This window comes from Falco naumanni, chromosome 6, assembly GCF_017639655.2.
Source record: "Falco naumanni isolate bFalNau1 chromosome 6, bFalNau1.pat, whole genome shotgun sequence".
NCBI lineage: Eukaryota > Metazoa > Chordata > Aves > Falconiformes > Falconidae > Falco > Falco naumanni.
The window spans coordinates 78022635-78044906 of NC_054059.1; the positions used below are offsets into that span (position 1 = coordinate 78022635).

The 22272-nt window shown below is 41.6% G+C and overlaps 1 protein-coding gene across 2 annotated transcripts; it reads left to right on the forward strand.

The window, feature by feature from the left end:
* Position 1: 1 nt before the first annotated feature.
* On the forward strand, positions 2-22222 carry GNPAT (glyceronephosphate O-acyltransferase). Of its 2 annotated transcripts, none has more exons than XM_040597641.1 (16): positions 2-256; positions 3551-3742; positions 6110-6286; positions 7132-7261; positions 9817-9944; positions 10402-10477; positions 11346-11497; positions 11588-11718; positions 12403-12626; positions 15114-15359; positions 16056-16135; positions 18636-18776; positions 19707-19806; positions 19900-19993; positions 21230-21291; positions 21588-22222. In XM_040597641.1, the coding sequence occupies exons 1-16, from the start codon at positions 17-19 to the stop codon at positions 21629-21631; spliced, it is 2217 nt and encodes a 738-aa protein (XP_040453575.1). In that variant the 5' UTR covers positions 2-16; the 3' UTR covers positions 21632-22222. The 2 variants fall into 2 exon arrangements, with proteins under 2 accessions (XP_040453575.1, XP_040453577.1); XM_040597643.1 differs by having other exon boundaries at positions 193-256; positions 3554-3742.
* Positions 22223-22272: the final 50 nt, after the last annotated feature.

A 22272-nucleotide genomic window follows, 5' to 3' on the forward strand; every position in this document is an offset into this window, starting at 1 on the left:
TCCCGTCGCCCCCAAGATGGCGCCGCCCATCGCGCGGTCCCCCCGCCCTCCGCCGCGCCTGCCGCAGCGCGCCGGGCGGCCGAGCCGGGGCGGCGCGGGGCCATGGGCGCTACGGGAGGCGGCTGCGGGCGGGAGGCCGCCGCGACGGGGTAGGGCGGGGGAGCGGGGCGCGGGGCGGCGCGGCGCAGCTCGCAGGACCATGGCGGCGGCGGCGGCGGCGCCCGGGCGGGCGCGGCGAGGGGCGCCCATGTACTCGGTAGGCAGCGGGGCCGGGGGGAGGGGGGCTGCCCGCCTCGCCCCCGCGCCCTGGTGGTGCCGTTCGCTCTGAAGCGGAGTGACGGCGCCAGGCGCGACCTTCCTCGCCGGTCTGGGGCCCGGGGGCCGCGGCGGCCGCGCTCCGCAGGGAGTTCCGAGGCTTGTGGTGGGTGTGGGTGTGTGGCCCGCAGCCTGCCCGGCCCGACCCCGGCGCGGGGGCTGCGGGGCGCGGGGGGGGGCCGAGGCCTGTCCCGGGCCTTGCGGGGGCAGGTGGCGGCCGGGCGGAACCGCATGTTCCCCCCTCACGACTTCACCTCCCCCGCCGCTGCGCACCCCGAGCCCGCGTCCCCTCAGCTGCTTCCCCAGCACCTGTCGTGTCGCGACAGTCACAGCTCCCGATCCCGAGCGCCGCTTCTCCCCCTGCCCCGATCGCCGTGAAGCACCGACCGGAGCGGTGGGGCCCACCTTCAGGGAGGTGCTGGCCGGCCTGGCAGATGGTGGCGGCGGTGGAGGGGCTGAAGCGGGTTCTCCTGCGTTGACACCGGTGACCTTGTTTTCCCTCTGCAGCTCCTATGCCAGCCCCAGACCGGGAGATTTGGGTGTGGGTGCTAAACCCCCCTCTCTGCTTGCATTTGGAGGGGGGACTGGGGGAGGAGGGAAACGGCTGGTTTTGCCAGAGGTTCCCAAACTTCTCTCCTGTGCCTCCTTGGCTGTACGCTGCTATCCCAAGCACGATGATCGTGAGCACCCATGTTTTATTGCCGCCGAAGGTTGTACGGAGGCAGGTGTGTTCCAGACTCCTGCTGTGTTGCTGTTGTGCTTCACCAGGGTTGCAGGAACAGTGCGTGTAGCTGAATTTTCTGATGCCAAGGTCACCAACAGCGCATACTCTGTGTGCTCTCTACCAGCTGGCAACTGAAGCTGGACCAGCAGCTCGGCTGTCATGTGTAAAAGCACTGTTCTTCTTTAGCAGTTGGTAAAGTGTGTGTTTTGGCTCCCTCAGCACTACTCATGGACAGGGTATGAAAATAACAATTGCCATGGAGAGCAATCAGTTGCACGTCAAATCTGGAAGGGTCAAAAAAGTAGCAGAGAGGTGACTTTTCAATGGGCCGTGATCTTTGCAAAAGCACTCACCAGAGCCGCGTTGGGGAACAGCTGTAGCAGCGCGATGACTGCTGATGTGGCTGATGATACCCGAGCTGAGTGCTGGGTTTCTTTGTCTGGGTTTTGTGTAGTTGCACATTGCAGGATTTAAACTTTGGTAGTTGACCTAAATGTTGCTTAGATTCTCTGAGCAATGATTTGTCACATACTGATCTAAGCAGGTGTATATATAGAGCCACCTAAGTTTTCTGATTCTGTTCTGAGCTATCTTTTTTCACTCTTACAGAGCATAAGGGATTTTATTTTCTGTTTTATTTTTAATCATGGGAGTTGATATAAGGTGTCAGTGTCAACAGATGGCTAATACAAACTATTTTCAGTCTTAACAGTCTCTTGCAAAACACCAGCTAGCTGAAAGCTGTGGAATAAAGATTGAAAACTGTAACGCTAAATCTTACAGGGGAAAAAACCCTAAAAGTTTTAAATGAATACAGGCCTGGGTTTAATACCTTGTATAGGATTGTTTTAAATGTGCCTGGAGAGTTCATTCTGCAGTTACTGTGGGACAATTCTCTGAAGTACAGTAATGGAAAGAAAATTTGGATGTTTTCCCAAATGCTACCATAGTAGAAGAATGGTATCCAAATCTGACTCTACTGTGTGGGGGAAAGAATATGAGAAGGTCAAACATTACAGTAGGATTTGTGTTCCCTGATAAAATGAAAATGCCTTTTGATACAGTTGAGACTTTGAAGGATTTGTTGTGCTTCTTAAGTGGAGGTATTCCCGATTTGTGGGATTTTTTTGTTTTGTTTTGTTTTGCCAAAGTGTCTTGATGAATGAACAGGAACTAAATGTTTGCTCTCTACTTTAAAATGTCAGCTGCTTTGATGGTGTTGCTGATGTGGCTATGGTCAGCTGGCAGTGAAACCTGACTCCCTCTCCAAAGGCTGAAAACCCAGCTGCCATTGCTGGGCATTTTGCTTGTCTGTTCCTGGTGTTCCTCCATGTGTTTGCTGGCCAGGCTTTCCTCTCAACATCAGAAAAGGTCGTTGTAAGAGCTGATGAAACAACATGCTTTATCCTTCATTATCAGGTTGGTTCTGCACAGGTTGTGTATAGGGAGAGGAGGCAGAATGAATGAAAGGGGTGCCTGTGCTACCCTTCAGGTGGTGCTGTAGGGGAAGACATAAGCATTTTTATTTTTAGCATCTTCTTCTAATAAATATACTTGATCACAAGCAATACTTCTATATTTATGTTTCACAGAGGCTTGCTGCAGTTGCCTTCCTTGTCTGGTGGCTATTGCTGATGTTTTGAAGTTCAGAGAAATAGTTTCAGTTATGGAAAGACTGAGGCGTCATTCATACGAACTGTGGTGTTATAGGAGATAATAGGAGACATCTCTCTCCAGCGCAGGGGATGCCTACTGGCTCAAGAGGAGTTTTGTCATCGAGATTTCCGCAGTGGGGTGGATCCACAATTAATTCTTCACGTACTGTTTGCTTTCCTGCTTAGCAGTGGTGTTGGTTGCTTAGAGGCTGTGTTCTCTTTTTACCTATGTGTGCACCATATTGCGTTTTGATCTTCATGTGGCTGATAATGGTTCTTTTGGTTTGTTCCTGCCTGATTGTGTTTTATGTATCTTACGTCCAAGCTTGGGGCAGGCCAACACAGATCACTAATGTCCTTGATGCAGCTAAAAGTAGCAGGGATTATTTTTTTGTGTTCATGATTGTGTTTTTCTAATGTCATTCATGGCATTGTCTTCATGCAGCTGTGAGAGTTGGAACCAAAGGTGTTTTAGTTAATACCTATTAATCATGGAGAGGCTGGAGGCAAGGCGCTTTAACTTTCAAAGCCCAGGTGTTCTCTTAACTTCTTCCTGTTGGGCAGAATTAAGTAACATGTGGCATAGGGTGATTTGGGGATCTTTGAGGTTGGGAAAGGTTGGGGGTTTGTGTTGGCTTTTTTTTTTTTTCTCTCTTCTTTTTAGTTTGTTTCTGCAGTGTTGTTCCAAGCAGGTTATTGTTCAGGCACTGAGAGTGTGGAATGCAGGCTCTATAGAAAGCTAAAAAGAAACCCCAAACACTGCGAAAATGTTGCATGCCATTATCTTGGTACTGCAGCCAAGCAGACCACTGAATGGCTCGAGACAGTGTCTCATTCTATATTTGTATGTTCCTAGCAGAAAGAGCTCACATCAAAGAAAAGAGATGAGTTTGAAGATATCTTGGAGGAAAGACGATTGTCCAGTGACTTGAGATATGCGATGAAATGCTATACTCCTGTGATCTACAAGGGACTTTCACCTTGCAAGCCAAATGCTATCAAAAGTGCTGTTCTCCAGTCAGAGCAAGTTCAATATGTTATCAAGCAGGTGAGTCTGGACACTGAGCTGTAAGACGAGATAAATTGAGCACAGCCAAGATTTCTGTGGCAGCAGGGGAAAAAAAGATTATTGCTGACCTTGTCAAACATGATAGCTGTAGTTGGAAGGATGGTCCAAATAATCAGTAGCTGAAGAGCTGTACTCTGTTGGCAGGAAAAACAAATACCAGTTTACCGTGGACTTGCCACTAAAGCTGTTGGATAGCTCACTGATGAAATAGTGTTTTGAGTTTGTATATACAACACTTCACCACCTAACCTATCTAATGTGCTTGGCTTTCCCCCTGCCCCCTCCTCCACTGTCCTTGCCACAGAACAACACTGTGAAAGTCATAAACACTCTTCTTCTTAATAGACATTTTTGTACCTTGAGGATGCCTTGTAGGGATTTTATAGGCAAGTGGTATATTGATGAATCTGTCATAAATGCTACTTTCCCTAAAATGAGTTAAATTTCACAGAGAATTCTTTGAATTAGAAACACTGTCTGAGATGTAACTATTTTTGTTTTCAGATGAAGGGCAGCTGCTACTTAGTAATGAATAAAATATTTTATAGTCAAACTGGCTGATATTTTACATTGTGTTGAAATGGCTGAAATAAAAAGTGTGTGTTAGTTAGCAGAGTAACTATTTTCAGTATTGACGGAAAGTAATTCCAGGCCAATAGAAGTGTATATGATGGTTTGGTTAGTCCTGAGTGAGTGGCTACCCTAAAATTTTTCTGTTGTTTTTGTAAATGGTCAGTGTTACCTATGATACATCAAAACCTGTTACAAAGTGACAGACTACACCATGTTCTACAAAGTATATAGCCATCATGAATTGCCAAGTAGTATGAAATAAAATAATAAAAAAAAAATCTTTCAACTTTAGAAACATTAAAACATTTATTGAAAGAAAATATTTTACAAAGGATTTGATAGAAAGACATTTTTTTGATGTTTTCTTCTGAAGTGCTGCTTTTTTGATGGAAAATTGTTTTCCTGGCTAGTGTCAAGTGGTTGAGGGTGGTTAGCAGACCTACCATTCCAAACTAGTTATCAGCTTTGCACTAGAGATTACTGGAAGTATCTAACTGAGACTGTCTTTGGCAATATGCCCAACAGTCTATGATCAGTGGGCCTCCTGTCTGGGCAGGGGTTACATAGGCGTAATAGAATTTGTTCTTGTTACAAGTTGCTGAGGTTACTAATGTTCAGTATGTGAAATTAAGTGCATTTGGTTTAGCTTGCTCTATATGACTAGTCTGAGTTTTTGATACCTGATTTTGGGGTGTAAGTGTTTAGTTCTGTAGTGGGTGTGCACTTAATTCACACAGGATCAGCTGTGTGGTAAGCCTTTTATTGGTGAATGAGAACAGTATCTCTTTCCCATTTAAAATGGTTAAAATAATCAGTTATAGCTACATGTGGAAATACACAGGATGAAGGGTAATGCATTTATTAAAACACAATTGAACCAGTAGATATGATAGTAAGGTGGTATATGGAGGTAGATTGGAGGAGATGGATTTTCTCATATGTCACAAAATAGAAATAATAGGTAAGCAGTGCTGGTGTTTAAACAGCTGTGCTTTTTTGGAGGCTTTTTCTTCTGCCATTCTCTTTCCTCCATGTTCAGTTAAAGGCATGTTCCTCACTCCGTAACAGTAAAAGACTAACTTTCCCATTAAATATTTCTGGAATCAAAGTATCAAATAGGAGGGGCAACCATTATTTAAATCTATTTTAAGAAACTTCAAAAGGGAGTAAGCATAGCAACAGAAAAAGGATAACTGATATGCAAAGTTTGTAGAGACAGTGCTTTGTATGCATTTCAACTAACCATTGCCAAAGTAATACATTACAAAGACATTGAATGGTGATAGGGCTGAGGTTCTTAAACCATAAGTTTAAGCCAAGTCTTAAAAATCTAACCCAAATGCACTTGAAAGATTTACATTGTGAATATCTCTGCAAACATAGGTTTAATTTTATTAGTCAAAGAAAGTAGCATACAGCCTTCTTCAGACTGATAATATAGGAAGTGTTCTTTGAACTTAGGTCTCCCATGAAGATGCTACAGGCTAAAACATTCAGTTGGTGTGTTTGGGGTGGGGGGGGAAGTTGTTGCGCACCCTGCCCCCCACCATTGAGATCTAAGCTCGTTCTTGCTTTTTGAACAGCTTTAACTTGGCTTTCTCTTGTTGGCTGACACCGAACGGATTCTGTATGATTAGATGCATGCCTATCACAAAATAAAATCTTGCTGACTACTGCAGTAGTTCTGCCATAATTGTTGTGGCACATAAAACAGCGTGCATGAGCAAGGAGAAGGAAACATCTCACTGCTATTTTGTTTTTGTTTCTCATCAGTTAGCAAAGGAGATGGGAGAATCACCTGATATTATTCAAGAAGAAGCCATGGAAATCCTGGATGAGATGGGCCACAGCATGCAATTAGGAGCTGTCAGATTTTTTGCCTTTACTCTGAGCAAAATATTTAAACAGCTTTTCCAGAGAGTTTGTGTGAATGAAGAAGGAATGCAGAGAGTGAGTACTGAGGGAGGAAGTTATATTTTCATACCAGTCACTTGAACAAAGACTCTAATCTTTGCACCAAGTAACAAATATGAAAAATAGCCTTTGGAAAAAAAAGACTGCATTTGTGTTTATTACTGCATTTCTTAGTAAATGGATAGGGGGAAAGGCAGATGATACATAAGTATTTGAGAGGCAAACAGTCAGCGGGACTTCTTTTACATTTTCCAAGTGCTTTGTGTGGTAAGGAATGCCTTGTGTCAGTGTTCTGTTAGATCAGCCGCTGAAAAGAGTTTTTTCTATCTGCTGTTTTAAATTTAGTAATGCATTTAGCTGAATTGGGGTTGAAAACTTCATTTTATTTGGCTGAGTGGGTTGGCTGTTCTGCAAAAACCTTCGTACGGCTAAGGGTGGTGAAACACTGTGTGCCTCTGAGGCAGGAGATGCTTTAAGTTTGCCTCAGTCTTCCGGAGAGCTGCTGCCCCCCTGTTTCATTGCATTCATTCATTGTTCTGGAGGGTGTAATGCTTCTCCTGGAAGACAGCAATGTCAGCCCTGACAGCCCTTATTGGGTTTCCCATCCCTATCAGAAGGGATTTGAATTAGACTATCAAGTAGTGAGGTGGCTCTGGCTTTTGAATCTTGTAATGCTTGTGAACCACAGGTTGCTAGTCTGAAAACTACTGCTCCAAGTTTCCTATGGTTCTGTGCTGAAAAAGGTATAGAGCATGTGGACAGAGAAACCACCCTCAAACAAATCAGCTTCTGTTTGCCTTAAAGCCTGTGAAGGTCTCTACTTGCAAATTTCAACAGTCAATAAATATTGGAACAGTATTGTTTGTGCTGGTTTTTTTTAGTTACAACACGCCATTCAGGAGCATCCCGTTGTACTGCTGCCCAGTCACCGAAGCTACGTAGACTTTTTGATGCTGTCTTACTTGCTATACACGTATGACTTGGCTTTGCCTGTCATTGCTGCAGGAATAGGCAAGTATGTTCTTTTGATGATGTTTTCAGGATTCAGAGAATCAGTAGCAAGGGGTCTGGTAGCTGCTACTATAAGTAGTTGTGTTTAACTTATGTTCCAAATATGTCTTGTTCAAACCTCCTTGGGTGAGACACTTAACAGTGTCTGAAAGCTTCTCATTGGTGCCGAGTCCAATCAAAGATTATTTTTTTCATAGCAAGTTCACCCAGTAATACCCCGTCTATAGATCCAAGGCTGGGGCAAAGATAGATGTTGTGAAAAAGACTTCTGTATTGCTTTTTTGGCCTGGGAACAGGCAAAAACTTGCACAAGATGTACTGTGTATGCAGAATCTTTTGTGATATATGGTTTCAAGTGTTGTCATAGTAACCAGATATGACCCTTGCGCTTGTTGCTGATGCAGCTGATTCCCTTGAAGCATTGGCAGAACTCTGTTACGTGGAGTGCTGAGAGCAGAACTGGCTGGGAAAGGAAATTTCACATCAGAGGTCACAATTTTGGACATACTTAATTCTAAAGCAGATTAAGCCAGTATATTTGTGGAGATCAATTCTTGAAGACTTTAACAGTAAATGTCTTCTGAGTTAATGTGCTTTTTGAAAATCTGGACTCTGGCAGCACTTAACTGAGAAACCTCATCTTGGAAGTCTTGGGTATCAACCAGGTCTTCCAAGCAGGCAGACAGCAACCTTAGGTCTGGTGCAGCACTGTAATGTGCATGGACAAACTAGCTAAGGTCTGGGAACCTGCTGCTCTCCTGTAGTCTGCTTTTACAGAGGTTAGGAAGACCAGCAGAAAATTAGCAGAAGCTGGGAGAATGTGCTTGCTAGGGAAGACAAGATTCTGCCGGTCTTTGAGTTAGTGCTATCTTGCCTCTGGGTGCTGCGGGTTAGATTCTGGTGTATTCAGAAGTTGATGTCTCATAGCTGCCTTGATCAAGGTGTTGCAGCTGCTTACCTGTCGCATATTGTTCAGAATCTGGTCACATGCTGCCATAGGTATCAGTGAAATCCTTTGCTGACTTTTGGATTAGACCCTTTTTGTGTTTTGGGCCTCAAAACAGTATCTTAAGATACTATTAGTTCAGCTTAGAGGGATTATTTTTTTAGTGATTAACATTTTTTTAGGTGTTTTGGGGTCAAAGTTCTTCAGAATTAGGGGCTTACAGCCTGGTTAGACTGCTGCACATGTGTAGTATTTTAAATTCCTCTGGAGAAAACACAGTTCCCTATGGTTGTAGTTGTATTTACTGCATACTGTGTTAGAGGTTCACAAGATGCGGTTTACAAACTCACTCTCAAGTGGTACCTGTGCTGAGTGGAGAGACGCTTTTCTGATACAGATGGAAAGTGCCTCTGCTTTGTCAATTATCGCTTGGCTTCAAGTAGGATGCAGATAGATCTGTGGGGGTTAGCTAAGGGAAGGTAAACAGTTACCAGTAACACCAGAGTACGTGCTCATACGGTGCATTAGCGGGAATCTGGCTGGTGCTGGGATTGGGTTTCTATCTCAGGTCTTGGGAGCAGGTCAGATTAGAGGCACAGAGCTGGTGAGGTGGTGTGGGCTTGAAAGGATGCATTTCAGTCCCATTTTGTGGGGTGGCAGTGTGTGGTGGGGAGGGGCGCTGAGCATGGAGTCAGTCCTGGTTGGGTTGTTGAGGACATGGCAGGAGGGTGGGATAGAGTCTATGTTGTAGTGAGAGAGGGAGGGTGGTGGGAGATTAAGGGAAAAAGATGGACCTCTGCACATGGGAAGCTCTGACAGCTGCTATGGCTGCCCATAGTCCTGTAGCCAGTTTATTTTTATCTATTTTTTTCATATATTCTTACATAGATACCTATCTCACATACATATGTGTGTGTGACATATTATATGACATCTTCAAGGCAGTTATTGTCACTGTTTTAGCTGGAAATGTGAATTTATTTTACCGATCAAATATCTGTTCTCAAGTGTTTCATGGATTGAGGTGGCAAGGAGGTTGAAGCGGCACATGGCCAGCTGATGCGTAGACTTGTTTTAAATGCTTCCCTAATAAATTTGTTAACATTAAGTGTTTCCTGGTTTTGACAAGTGTTGACCATCACTGCTTAAAACTAGAAAACTAAAAACTTCTAGCCAGTTTGGTGTACAAAGTGATGAGTCAGAATCATAACTAACCAGTTACACTATATTATCCTATTTAATTTCTGTGTCTTCTAGGTTATATTTAGTGGTAACTGATTTTTCTGAAGGTGAGAGAGACAATTACTTCAAAACTTAAGTATTTATTATGGTTGAGATCTGGCCATCTAAATTATGAAAATAAATTGCTCTAAGTGAATGCTGCTTACCAAAAAAAAAAAGCAAGCATGTTATAATATGCCATTCACATTCACATAAGTCTTGCAGACAATCTGAGAGCAAAGAAAGGTATTTGTAACAACAGAATTCTTGGAAGAGATCTTTATTCTGGCAATTGGATCAGCGTATATATAGAAAGTGATTGATTGTGATAGCTGATATTAATCAATAGGTTTTGTGTGTGTGGTTTTGGTGTTTGTTTGATTTTCAGATTTCCTAGGAATGAAGATAGTTGGTGAGCTGCTACGAAGGGCAGGTGCCTTTTTTATGCGACGTTCCTTTGGTGGGAACAGACTCTACTGGGCAGTGTTTGCTGAATATGTAAAAACGATGTTAAGGGTAAATAAACTATTGAACTCTAAAAATGTATGCTTAAGAAATACTGTGTTGGAATGACTCATGTGAAATATGCATGATATTATAGCTGTGAGGTTGAAAGTCTTCACTGTGATCTGATTAAATGCATTCTACCTCAGAATTACTGTCGGTGAAGAGCATGCATGCACTCTGTTGTTATTATAGTTCAACAGTAGGTAGTAAACAAATTGCTGCTCATCACTTGCTTTGGATCATGTGCCTGTATCTCATGACAGACACAGTATTTTTGTTAATTTAACTATATGGTGTGTTAAATGCAATGGATGAATATGAGCTTAGAAATTACTGAAGTTAGATATGCATGGCTTCCATTAAAAAAACCCTTACTTACATTTTAAGTACTTGAAACTATTTACAGGCAGTAAAGAAGAGAAGTTTTTTTTTCTGACCAGCTTTTCTTTTTATTTTACATTTGAAGAGTGGCTATGCCCCAATTGAATTTTTTCTTGAAGGGACTAGAAGCCGCACTGCCAAGACTCTGACTCCAAAGTTTGGTAGGTTTGTTGAACACTTGGAACTTTTTATGATTATTATATTTTCGTTAGTGGCTATGTGCTTCCTAAGTTCTTCAGACAGGAAGGCATGTTAAAGTGGTGGGAAACTGGTGAGGCCTGTCAGAATAGTGGAAAACACTATGCTTGGAATTCCAAGGCTATACAAAGAATGGCAATACACGTCTCTAGCACTCTACTGCTTTCTCTCCCTTTGCCCTGTTGTGTACTTAATTGCATAACTCTTCACCCTTTTCTTTCTAGAAAATAGGTGTCCCCTGACCAGCAGAGAAATACTGTAAGCTAACTGTAGGAGTAATGGGCAGAAGAAAGATGCTGTTTGAGTGCAGAGCAGCACTGCTGCAAAAAGCACAAACAAGCTGTCCAAATGCATTGCTTACATTTGCCTTCTGTTTTAAAGCTTGAGCAATGTTTTGTGCTTCTGCTTGATTGACGAGAGAACAGGCACAGTTGTTGCCTTTTTACAGGCGCGCGGTGACCTGGTTCAGGAACGGCACGGCGGCCAACCCCTGGCCGCTCGGTCCATCAGCTCACAGACACCAATGTGGTGGATGGCAAATGGCCTTTATTGCTGAACGACGTGACACTATATAGCCTAGGTTTACAATGTCACTTCCGTCTGCTTACATCATAAATTAAAAGCTGTTGGCTATCTGGAGGGGGGCCCTGTGTTTCCGTACAGCGCGAGATCTTCCGGCCGCCAGGCCCTACCTAGCAGCACACAGTGCACACCTATAATCAGTTTCTAAAATGTGAAGGTATCTTTTTCAAAGTTAAATTGCAGTTGCTTTTCCTTCCTCAAAAAAGACAAATGGTTCACTTTTTTTCTTTTTTTTTTTTCAATTTGCAGGTCTTCTCAGCATTGTGATGGAACCATTTTTTAAACGTGAAGTCTTTGACACGTACCTTGTTCCCATCAGCATCAGTTATGAGAGGATATTAGAAGAATCTCTCTATGCATATGAACTCCTGGGAGTCCCAAAGCCCAAAGAATCTACATCTGTATGTAAATTCCTTAAGAACAGAACATAGGTGGATGTATATACACCCTGTGGCACCAAAATTTGAGTTTTACTCTTCCCATTTTCATAGGGGTTGTTAAAAGCCAGAAGAATCCTCAGTGACAATTTTGGTACCATACATATCTACGTTGGCCAGCCGGTATCACTTAGAACCTTGGCATCTGGGAGAATCAGTCGGTGCCCATACAATTTGGTTCCCAGGTACCACATCTTTCCGTGGTGTATGCCTAGGAAAAGCATTTGTTTAGTCCTCACCTATGTAAAATAATGAAGATATTCTCTTGTACTTTGTTTTCAACTTCTCTCCCCTCCCCTCCATCTGACTATTTAGACCGCTGAACCTGTTTTGTCTGAGCAGAGGTTTATCGTGCTTGTGATTGGGTGTTTCTGAAACAGGTTGTTACTTGAATAGCTTTGCACTGTGTCGAGAAGATGCCATTTTAAAATTTAATGTGATACGTGAGCCAGGCAAAGCTCTGTTTTCTGAGAATTTGGTGGTTTTGCCACTTGAAAGTTCTGCCTTTCTCTCCCTTCTTGCTTTATTACTGCAAAGTGTGTTATGTGATCATGTGCCAGGGACCTGTAGTTATGACTGGATTGGGTGGCTTTTGCAATTTGTTATATAAAACACAATGCTTTTGAATTTTATTTTGAGATAGCAAGTGCACAGCATCAATACAGAGAGATGTGTTTCAAATAGTGTCATGAAGCTACTGATGTTATGCTCTGTACTTCTGTTCTACACAGGACATAGAATCACCCTCCAGATGTTAGGTGCTGTAAAGTAGTTATAGATCCAGGAGGAATATGGAAGAAATAAGGAAGGGTGTGATTTATATTCCAGTTTTTGGAGCGCTTGACCTTGAATTGCATTGTTCTTTTCAGGCATCTTCCCCAAAAGCCATCTGAGGATATCCAAGAATTTGTCAGTGACGTAGCTTATAAAATGGAGCTCCTGCAAATAGAAAACATGGTTTTGAGCCCATGGGTGCTAGTTGCTGCTGTCCTGCTCCAGAATTTGCCAGCCATGGATTTTGAACTTCTAATAGAAAAAACCCAGTGGCTTAAAGGCTTAACTCAGACTTTTGGAGGATTCGTTGAATGGCCTGGTATGCAGAGAAAGTGTTATTTCTATTCCTTCTGTTGTTTATGAAGGATAAATTATATTTTTGTGGAAGCACTGTATGGTGACAACTTTACAGCATGTTTTCTTGGAGTTGTAAATGGATTTTAGGATATGCTAAAAAATGATGCTAAAACCTGACAGGTTCTGACTTAGCCTGTAGAAGATAATACTTTGATAAACAGTTAGGTGGAAGCAGAACAGATATTTTAGTTATATCCTGAGGTGTGGATGAAGGGGAAATTATAAGGTATTTCTATTAGAGCACTGAGATTTGCCTAGTGTCTGTCTTTCTGAATGCAGCAGTTAACTTGCTGTAATGCTATATTTATTGCTTGATACTGACTATAGTGTAAGTTGTTACTGTGGCAAAGAACTAGTGGAAACAAATGGGTGAGAGAAAATCAAAACTAAGTTGTCTATTTATTTTTAAATTCCGCTTTATCCCCAGAAACACTGATGACACTTGGGTAGAAGGCTTCTTTGGTCATTTTATTTATATATTTACATACACACACACACTCTTTATATATATTATGTATATGTATATATTGGCTTATGAAAGGCTGATTCTCCTTCAAAACTATCTGAACAATTGTTTTAAACTTCTGTCTGTGAACGAAGGTGACACAGGTAACTAATTTCAGAGCCTTAGGACATTAGTAGTAAAACTAGCAAAGAAAAAATAATGTGTAATGCAAGTATGTTTACCTTTTCACTATAGGTAGACTTAAACTATGGATCTTTGCTTTTGTAGTCGTGTATAATCAGGGTTCCCTCTCACTACTGCAATAAAGAAATAGGAGCAGGCTACAGTTATAACAGAACTCCGTCATTTCTGGAAAACCACTTCTCCTTTCAGGGATCTGCACTGCAGTGAATGCAGACAAGGTCTGCTTCTGCCAAACTGGTAAAAGGAAGAATTTCACGGCAATATTTAAACATTGTTTAGAATCTTACTGTACAGTAAACTGAAAAACATAACCACATTTGGGTTTGCTTATTTATTTTGTTTATTTTCTTTGCAACAGTGAGTAAGCTTTCGCTTTAGTAGAGTTGAGATGTAGTCAGGGAATAGCAAATAAGCATGGTGATGAAATAGAGCAATGACAACAACTGAGCAGATTTTGTTGGGAGTGTGCTGGCCCTGCTCTAGGCATCAGTTGCCTAGAAACAAGAGTTTGTTGTTTTGTTTTCAATGGTATTCAATTTGAAAGAATAAATACATTTTAAAGGCTAACTTAGCAACATCACCAAGTCAGCAACTACACGTACCGTGTCCATTCCTCTGTCTCCAGACAGCTGGTTGTTTCTGCCTTTGTCATACTGGTTGGTTGTTACAAGCAGAACATTTGCTTGGCTGTTAGAAATTTTATCTTAAAAACAGGAACTGCAAAATTACTTCCTCCGGCTTCTGCTTTTTACTGCATCAGGAAACTTGGGAACTTGAGCAGAACTGGAACAAAGTAGGCTGAAGGAGCAAAGAAGATGCAAGGAGATTCTCTGTGAAATATATGTTAAGGGGAAAGAATACAAAATTATGGGTTTTTTCTATCAGAGGCTATATGGATTTGATACGCTTGTGGTGTTGTGAACATGTAAAGTGTATTTTAGTGTTCAATAAGAAGTTTTTATTGCTTCTTTCCTTGCTTACCAGAGTTCACATTTGTCACAGGGAATGTTTTGATAGTGTTTAAAGTGTAAAGTGTTCTAAAAAGGTGACTGTATTTTCAAGACTTGAGATGCTGCTCTTTATCTGAATAAAGTTTGTGGTGTGTCACACTGACAAAAAAGCCTGACCAAAGCCCACAGGTTTGTGGAACTCATGCCTGCCTTCAGAGAACTTTGCTGTTAAAAAAAACTAAACCCCACAACAAACCCAAACCTGCACACTTCCTTGCTTTAGGCATTTTAAAAGGCTTGTCTTACGAAATTAGAAGAGGTTTGGGTTTAAGTACAGTCTGGTTTCTCTTTGAGCAGGCATATAATGTAATGATACTTACATTAGGATTTCTTTAAACTTAATTTGGGGTGATGCCTTACTTGTATGTGAGAACTGAGGAAAAACATTACTAAGATTTGTGCATCTGATTCAAAACTTGTAGTGTCCAAAATGCCTAAGCAGAAGTATGGTCTCTGTTTCTTTACCGATTAGTGTGTCTATCCTCTTTTATTTGGAGGCTCAGAATACTTTTTCCAGAGACAAAGGAAGTATTTTTCATTGTTAGCAAGTGGAAGAATTTAAAGTGCTTTCATTAGAGAAATGTCAAATATTTTTCCTCTCCCCCATCTCATACTATGCCTAGGCTGCCAGTTCCTGGTGTGGATTATTTTATAACATTTCTCTAACAATGTTTGATTTAATAATTGGTCTTCATTGATAAAACTTCATGAAATTCTGCTGCATTTTAGGCTGTTTCAATACCGTTATGTTCCCTTTTGCATCTTCCTGAGTGTTGCCTTCTCCTGCTAGATAACCTGTGTGCCAAAAAAGCAGTCATATCTGGCCTCACCCTGCATTCAAACATTGCTCGGCTTGTCAATGGCCACGTGGTCCTAAATGATAAAGGAGTGGAAGATGGAGCCGTAGGGGAAATCGTCTTTAAGCGTGCTCTGGCCATCCTTATGTGTGCCACCTACAGAAACCAGCTGCTGAACGTGTTTGTGCGTCCATCTCTGGTGGCAGTTGCCTTGCAGATGACAAGCAGCTTCAGAAAAGGTATGTTTGGGTAGCCCTGAGAGTCTGCTGGCTTTGCTCCTTGTGCTGTCAGCTGTGAGAGGAGCATGAAGTTCCTGTGACAGCTGGTGGGAGCTACCTGAGACCGTTATACTCTGGATAAGGTCCCATGACATCAGGTAGATGTGTTGGGAGGGGATGGGGGTATTTTACTTGCTTTTTTTGTTTGTTTACCCTTTGATACTTTTGAAAGCAGGTATATTGTGTTGAGAGGGCAGGGTTAAGAAGAGCTGATCCCAGTTCCTCAGTGTCTGACTTTGTTGGAGTTGAGCAGACTAGCACAGCTCACACTTGCATGCAGTACAGCCAGTTTGCAGTCTTTCTTCTCTTCCCACTACTATTTCTGAAGTATTTCAATGTTTTCCAATTCTTGGCTCTTAAAGAAACTTCACAGGATAAATACCTTAGTTTTGTGCAGCATCTGATTACGTGGTATTTAATGCATGTTCTGAGAAGCTACAGCTCCCTGCTCTTTCCTTTTGGTAACAGTTGGATCAAGTGCTTAGAGTGCTTGGATGTTCTGTTGCGGTGGTTTCTGCTGTATTACATATGTGTGCTTTTAACGTCAACTCCAGATTTTATGTGAAGTGGGTACTCCCTTTAAAATAAGGAGTAAATGGCTTTTCACTTACATGTTTAAAATTATGTTTTTATACAACAATACTATATTTTTTTCAGAGGAAGTCTATAGCTGCTTCAGCTTCTTGAGAGATGTTTTCTCTGATGAATTCATCTTCTTTCCTGGCATTTCATTGAAGGTAAAAACATGCTTTATACAAAAATACTGATAGTCAGTAACACAGCCAACTAAAATAGCATCTGATATCAGGGCTTTGCCAAACAAGTGCTTTGCGATAAACACAGTGATATCAACTTGATCTGTAAGTGGGAGGGAGAACTTAACAGGGGATCATTTGATTAGTTGCAAAACATTGTCTGAATCCACAAGGTTGTGTATGCAACCTTTTTTTTCTCCCTCTATTCCAGTAAAAAAATAAAAATCCAGAAATTGCTCAATTCTGAACGATTAAAATGAACTGTAGCAGAAGTTTGGCTTTTTTTTTATAAAGCTACCAGTCTCCTAGCACAGATATAAAAATGTACATAAAGCAGTCTTTTAAATGAAGTGTAAATACTGTCCTGTTGCTCTTCAGTTATGAAAGAGAACTTAGGCTGTGAAGAAAACAGTGTTAATGTAGATTTAATTTAATTTGGTCACAGAGTGGGTATGTTCTGTCAGTGCAGAAGCAAAACAGTAATTTTCATTGAGGGTACACCTGGATAATTTTTCTTCAAAGCTTTTGCAGACTGTGCGGCAGAGGGGCACTGCTGCTCTTTCGGAAAGTTAAACTATAGGTGTTATACCAATTAATGATCAACCAGTGTATGCCCTTGTTACCTTTGACAAATAGAGTACGCAGTTCTACATTTAAGTGCCTGTTGTCCTCTGGTTGATTATACCCCTTCTAGGGTAGCTGTGATCAGTTGTTTTGTGTAGCTCCACGTGTGTGGTCTGTGATGCAGGGCTACCAGAGAACTGTGCCAACACCCAGTGCCTTCATCGGTTAGCGCACGCCTCTGCACCCGCCTCTACCTACCTCTCCTCAACTGCACCGCATGGTGGTATCTGCTCTGTAGCGTTTGTGCAATGGCTCAGGTGCCTCTTATACCCTGAACTCTGAAGGTTTTGATGTCCCTGTGCATTAACAGGCTTATTTTTAATATTTGATGGTTTATGGTTGAGCCCTTTTAGCTTTTTATTACTGGCATTTATCTCGTGTAGATTCAAATAAGTACATTGTGAGCACTATGAGGTGAGTGCTTATAGTAGAGCTTGATTTACGTTTCTGCAGCCAAAATCTTGTACAGAGTTGAGGTGATGCAGCCTGTGAAGGTTTTTGAAGGGCGAACTTTCCTGATAGACTCTAAGAAGGACACTGTTATGCTTATAGAAGCTTTAGTTGCAACCTATTTGCTTGAGAAGAGTTTCCCATTGTTTCACTCGCCCCATACAACCATACTCCTATGAAGCCAGTATTATTCCAGCATACTGCCTTCTTGCAAGGCTCAGTACATCTGCGTGTTCTTCTAACACAGCTGGACCCAGGCAAGCTGTGAAAACTGCAGGCAGCACTTTGCTCTCTGTAGGACTTGGCGTGTCAGTTTGTACACATCCTGCTGGGTCAAAGCTGGCTCTAGTCCAGCCAGCTTGAAATGCAGGTGAGCACAAGTTTATTAGTAAAAAAACTGGTTCAACGTTACACCCAATATAAACTGGTAAGTCCAAGTGTAGTTTTTATTTGGATTTAAAACTGGTTAAATGTGACTTTTATCAACACTAAGGCCAAATATCTGATGGTGATACCTGTGATCTTTCCTGCATTAAAAAAAGAGAGAAGTATAATTTTCCTGAGACTCATCAAGACTTGCAAATTATATTAAAATCTTACAGATTTTTATATAGAAGAGAATTTGGCCTTTTTTTAAAGGCCGATGGGCACTGTTATGTTTAGTTTTCATTGTTAGCAACTGTTGCCTTTTGCAGCTTTTCTTAAGTACCAGGACCAAGCAGGGAACAGGAAGGTGACTGGCTACGACTGACTTTACTGGAGTCAAATGAAGGAGTCACTGTAATGTTAAGGGATCTCTTAGCAGCCCACCCCTCTAGTTGTCCATGTGTCTGCCATGTCTGTGTCCCACCCTCTCATGTTCTTTGTGTGTGTGTGTGTCCTGTGTCCCCTCCCTTTTTATGCCCATGTTGGCAGTAAAATGGTTTTGTCATTGGCATTTCCGTAATTTGTAACTTTTGGCCATTGTGTTGCCTCTTTTGCAGAGGGCAGGTCAGTGAACTACATTATCGTTTATCACAAACAGTGGACATGAGATAAAGGCAAACCCTGACTTTACAAATAAATAAAGAACACCCACAGAAAAAACCCTAAACCAGACAACCTGGCCCTATTCTGACAAAATCCTGAGGGAGCTCAGGCTCGCTGTTACAATACCAGCCAGAAGCTGTTTTCTTTGTTCCTAGGCTTGTTGTGCATTGAGATATGGCTGCGTTTTAGCACATGTTCCCACTGCCTTTTTATAAGGGTGGTTTTGGTATATAGGAAAATGTTGATTGGAGTCTCTTGAGGACCAAGTTCAGTAATAAAAGTGGTGTCCTGTTGTGGTTTTATTGTTGTTGATTTTGTGGGGAAAGGTAGCTGCACTTACTGTAGATGTCAGAACTTCAGTTATGGTTCTCTCTCCCAGGATTTTGAGGAAGGGTGTTTTCTACTCGCAAAATGTGATGCCATTCAAACAAGTCAACAGGAAATCTACCCTACTGACAAAGGAAGTGGTATAGTATCTTTCTTGTCAGCTATGTTTAGACCTTTTGTGGAAGGTTATCAGGTATGTTGTTGTTCAGAAAATTATCCTTTTTTTCTTCCTCCTGTGTTTTACTAGGAGAAACTAGGATAGCTATGATACTTCTGCTGTATAAAGAGTGACTGTTTTCATGGCTGGGGAGTGCAAGAGTTGAGAAATAGCAGTAATTAATATCTTAAACCACCACCCTCTCCCTAGGATCCTGATTTCAGCTTTTGGCTCAGACTTTTCCAGTTGACTAAATTGTAATGTGATGGCCTGTTATGGATTTATAAGCTTCATGGGGAGTGTACTGCTATCAGGTTCATTGCTTTTTCTTATGAGGAGCTCTTGCTTAGTTCATTTTATGTGGGCTGTCCTGCCAAGTATGGAAATGAGTTTGCATCTCGTATCTAATAGCTTTTTTGGGAATTATTAATGGCATCCGTATAGGTCCTTAAATAGTTTTGGTTTTCCAAGTTTTTAATAAGACTGAACACTTAGATTAAGCAACGTAATAAGCAAAGTATGCAAAAACACAGGCTAAAATCTGAGATACGTCAGCATAAGATTGGTGGTGCTGTAGACATTTGAACCTAGTGGAATCTGTTAATAATCGGGTGTGTGACTTGGGCTGAACTTGTACTGATCTGCCCAGGTTTTCCCAACTGTAAAACAGCTATTGCTTTAAAAAAATTACACTGTTTTTGATTGTGAGAACAGGAATGTTAAACTAATGTCTAAGGTAACTATTATAGTAATACTGAATCTTATTTTATTTATTTATTTTACTCAGGATTCTCATGCCTGTTAAACAGTAATAAAAATTCCAGGTGCTCTGTTTAATGATACCTTTTGAGTTCCTCTCCTGCCCTTTTCAAAGTTTAACAGTAGTACTTATGAGGACATGTCTGAAATTCATAACAAGCTGACAATCAAAAGAAAAGAAGTGCTAATTGTTTTTTTTAACGTCAGTTAATTTTCAGATACCTCTCAAAGGAAACAAAAGAAGCCTTCACCGAGAAGCAGTTTATACCTGGAGTACGCAACTTTGTTTTTCAACTTCTTGAGAAGGGTGTGTACAGCCGTTATAAAATATGATTTTGCAAGTGTAGCCTGTTAATGGACAGTGATAAAACTTTCAACTGTGTTTCTGCTTTCTCTGTAGGGAATACGCAGTGTTACGAAGCGCTGTCTTCTGACATGCAGAAAAATGCCTTAGCAGCTCTTGTGCAACTAGGTGCAGCAAAGAAGAAGAAAATGTAAGAGCACTGGCTTTTTGGTGTATAGAAGTCCGTGTGTGGTCTTACTGGCAATTCTTAATGACTAAGCTATTAGTATGAAGCAGAACAGTAGAATCTCAACTGCCTGAGCACCAGTCAACTGAAGGCTGATTTGATTTACCTGAGTCGTGGTGGAGACCCAGCTAATTCCTTTCTGTACATGTTTTAGAAGCAGAGGTGCACCACACACGCCCACACACACACACACACCCCCCCACACACCCTTCCCGGTGAAAAGACTCCTGTGGGACCCAACAACAAAATGCATTAACTCGCTAGCAGGCTGTTCTGACTCCCTTTTTACCTTTTGGTTTTCAAAGTTTCTCCCAAGGCTTTGGTAAGCAAAGAGAACAGTCTTGCTTATTTTTAATAAAAGAGTTACTCTGTGTGTTACAGTATGCTTCATCAGGCAATGTAAGCAATAATCAAGGATACTACTAATTTTGGGGGGGAGGGGTCAGCACTAACATCACAGAGCAACTTAACTGAAAGCTTAGTCATTAAAGTCTTTATATACAGTTCATAGTTTATAGCCTAAGATTAAAAAACAGGTATTGTCACACAAAAATGCAGTGACATGCATTCCTGTTATCAAATGAATTTGCGTTGTGGGGCTTCTTAACTGTGTTTAGAAGTATAACTATGGGAGTCCCTGATACAAGTCGTCCCCACATAGTCTTGAGCGTTTCACAGAACGTAGTTGGCAGCTGATGACCCTGAGCTATTTCCTGAACAGAAGCATAAGAAAATGTATCAGTTAAGGCTTGTAGCGCTCTTGGAAAGTGCTCAAAGTACTGTTGTAACATCCCCTGCCATGTCACTGTGCTAGGTGTAGATGTCTGTAACTATATTCCCCTTTAAATCAAGTGCAACAGAATTTGGTATCAGCTGAAGATTTGGTGCCGTTTTGCAAGAGTCTTGAAAATTACAGGACTGAAAACAAACAAAAACTCTCTTCGTGCAGTTGTCCCTATTAAAAACTGAGGGGGGAGAGAGACATGGGGACTTGTGAACAAGAGGAAGGATAAAGAAACTGTAACTACCCTTGAGTACAATCTGATTAGAAGTCTGCCATGCCCTTAAAATTGATATGTATGCTGTTAGGATGAAAAATATGATGTAGTTATGAAAACGTTTAATTCTGATTATTTATGTAGAAATGACCGGAACAAGAAATATTCATTGAAGAAAAAAGGGTTTTTCTTTTAACTGTAGGTCCAATGGATTCACTTACAATGTAAATCAAGAGGCTGTTAATAAAATCCTGGACATGTTTGGTAAGTGTTCCCTAATTAAGTTGAAAAGAGATTCTCAAATTATGAATTACTTTGGACAGTGCACATACATTAGATGTAGTGGTTTTTCCCTAATAAATAGTTCCTTAGATTTATCTATATAACAATCCTACTGATATTATTTTTACAATACTTTGTGTCATTGACTGCAGCTTGGAATCTCCCTTTTGTATTTGAAATATGAAGCCGAAGGACTGAGGAACATAAAAAGTAGTTTAATGGAGTGGTATTTACGGCATTTTGATAAGTGTGTACTTTTTTTCTTTCCCCCCTGTTAGACACTAGGATACCTGTACAGAAACCTGTGGCAGCGAGACTCTGAGTGGCTCCTGATGCTGCGACGGGACATAAGCGGCTGCTGAGAACCCGGACCACTGCGGCCAGAGCAGGGACAGGGGCAGGGGGAGGCGGGGGTCCCCCTGCCCGGTGAGCAGGGTGACGTTCTCTGGCTGGGCAGCTCTCCCTTACCACTTACAAACCGTTGCCGTGAGGGTTAGAGTTGTATTTGTATCCTCACTGTCGTTTTGTTTTTTGAAAACGGATTACACATTGTCCTTTTTTTTTTTTTTATATATATATATATTTAAAGAGATGTGTAATGGCTACTTAAATGCATTTTCTAGACTTGGAAGAAGGAACGTGGTTTCGGATATTTCATGGATGTGAAAATGTAACAGGGAATTAAAAGACTTGCTATTAAAATTAATATCTAGAGAAGTACGTTGCTGGCTGGCTACATGTTAGCATAAAGCTCTTGGAACCGAGAGCGCAAATCAGATCTTGGGCCACAGCCAGAAGTGCTGATTGCGTTGGGTTTGTTGGTTGACTGTGGGGGGGGTTTAGGCAACTTGGCATTACTTTAATTACTTCATGAATGTTGTATTTAAAAACTGAATTAAAGCAGCGTCGTTAACCTGTGTGTGATCTCTCCCGCTGGCCTCCCGGGGCGCCGCCTGCCGCCCC

Bases quoted from the DNA above. Each gene is read 5' to 3' on its own strand.
- GNPAT (XM_040597641.1), top strand. From the start codon at position 17: ATGGCGCCGCCCATCGCGCGGTCCCCCCGCCCTCCGCCGCGCCTGCCG. The intron at 12,627-15,113 runs GTATGCAGAGAA...TTCTCCTGCTAG, and splicing joins AGGATTCGTTGAATGGCCTG to ATAACCTGTGTGCCAAAAAA. The intron at 15,360-16,055 runs GTATGTTTGGGT...TATTTTTTTCAG, and splicing joins GACAAGCAGCTTCAGAAAAG to AGGAAGTCTATAGCTGCTTC.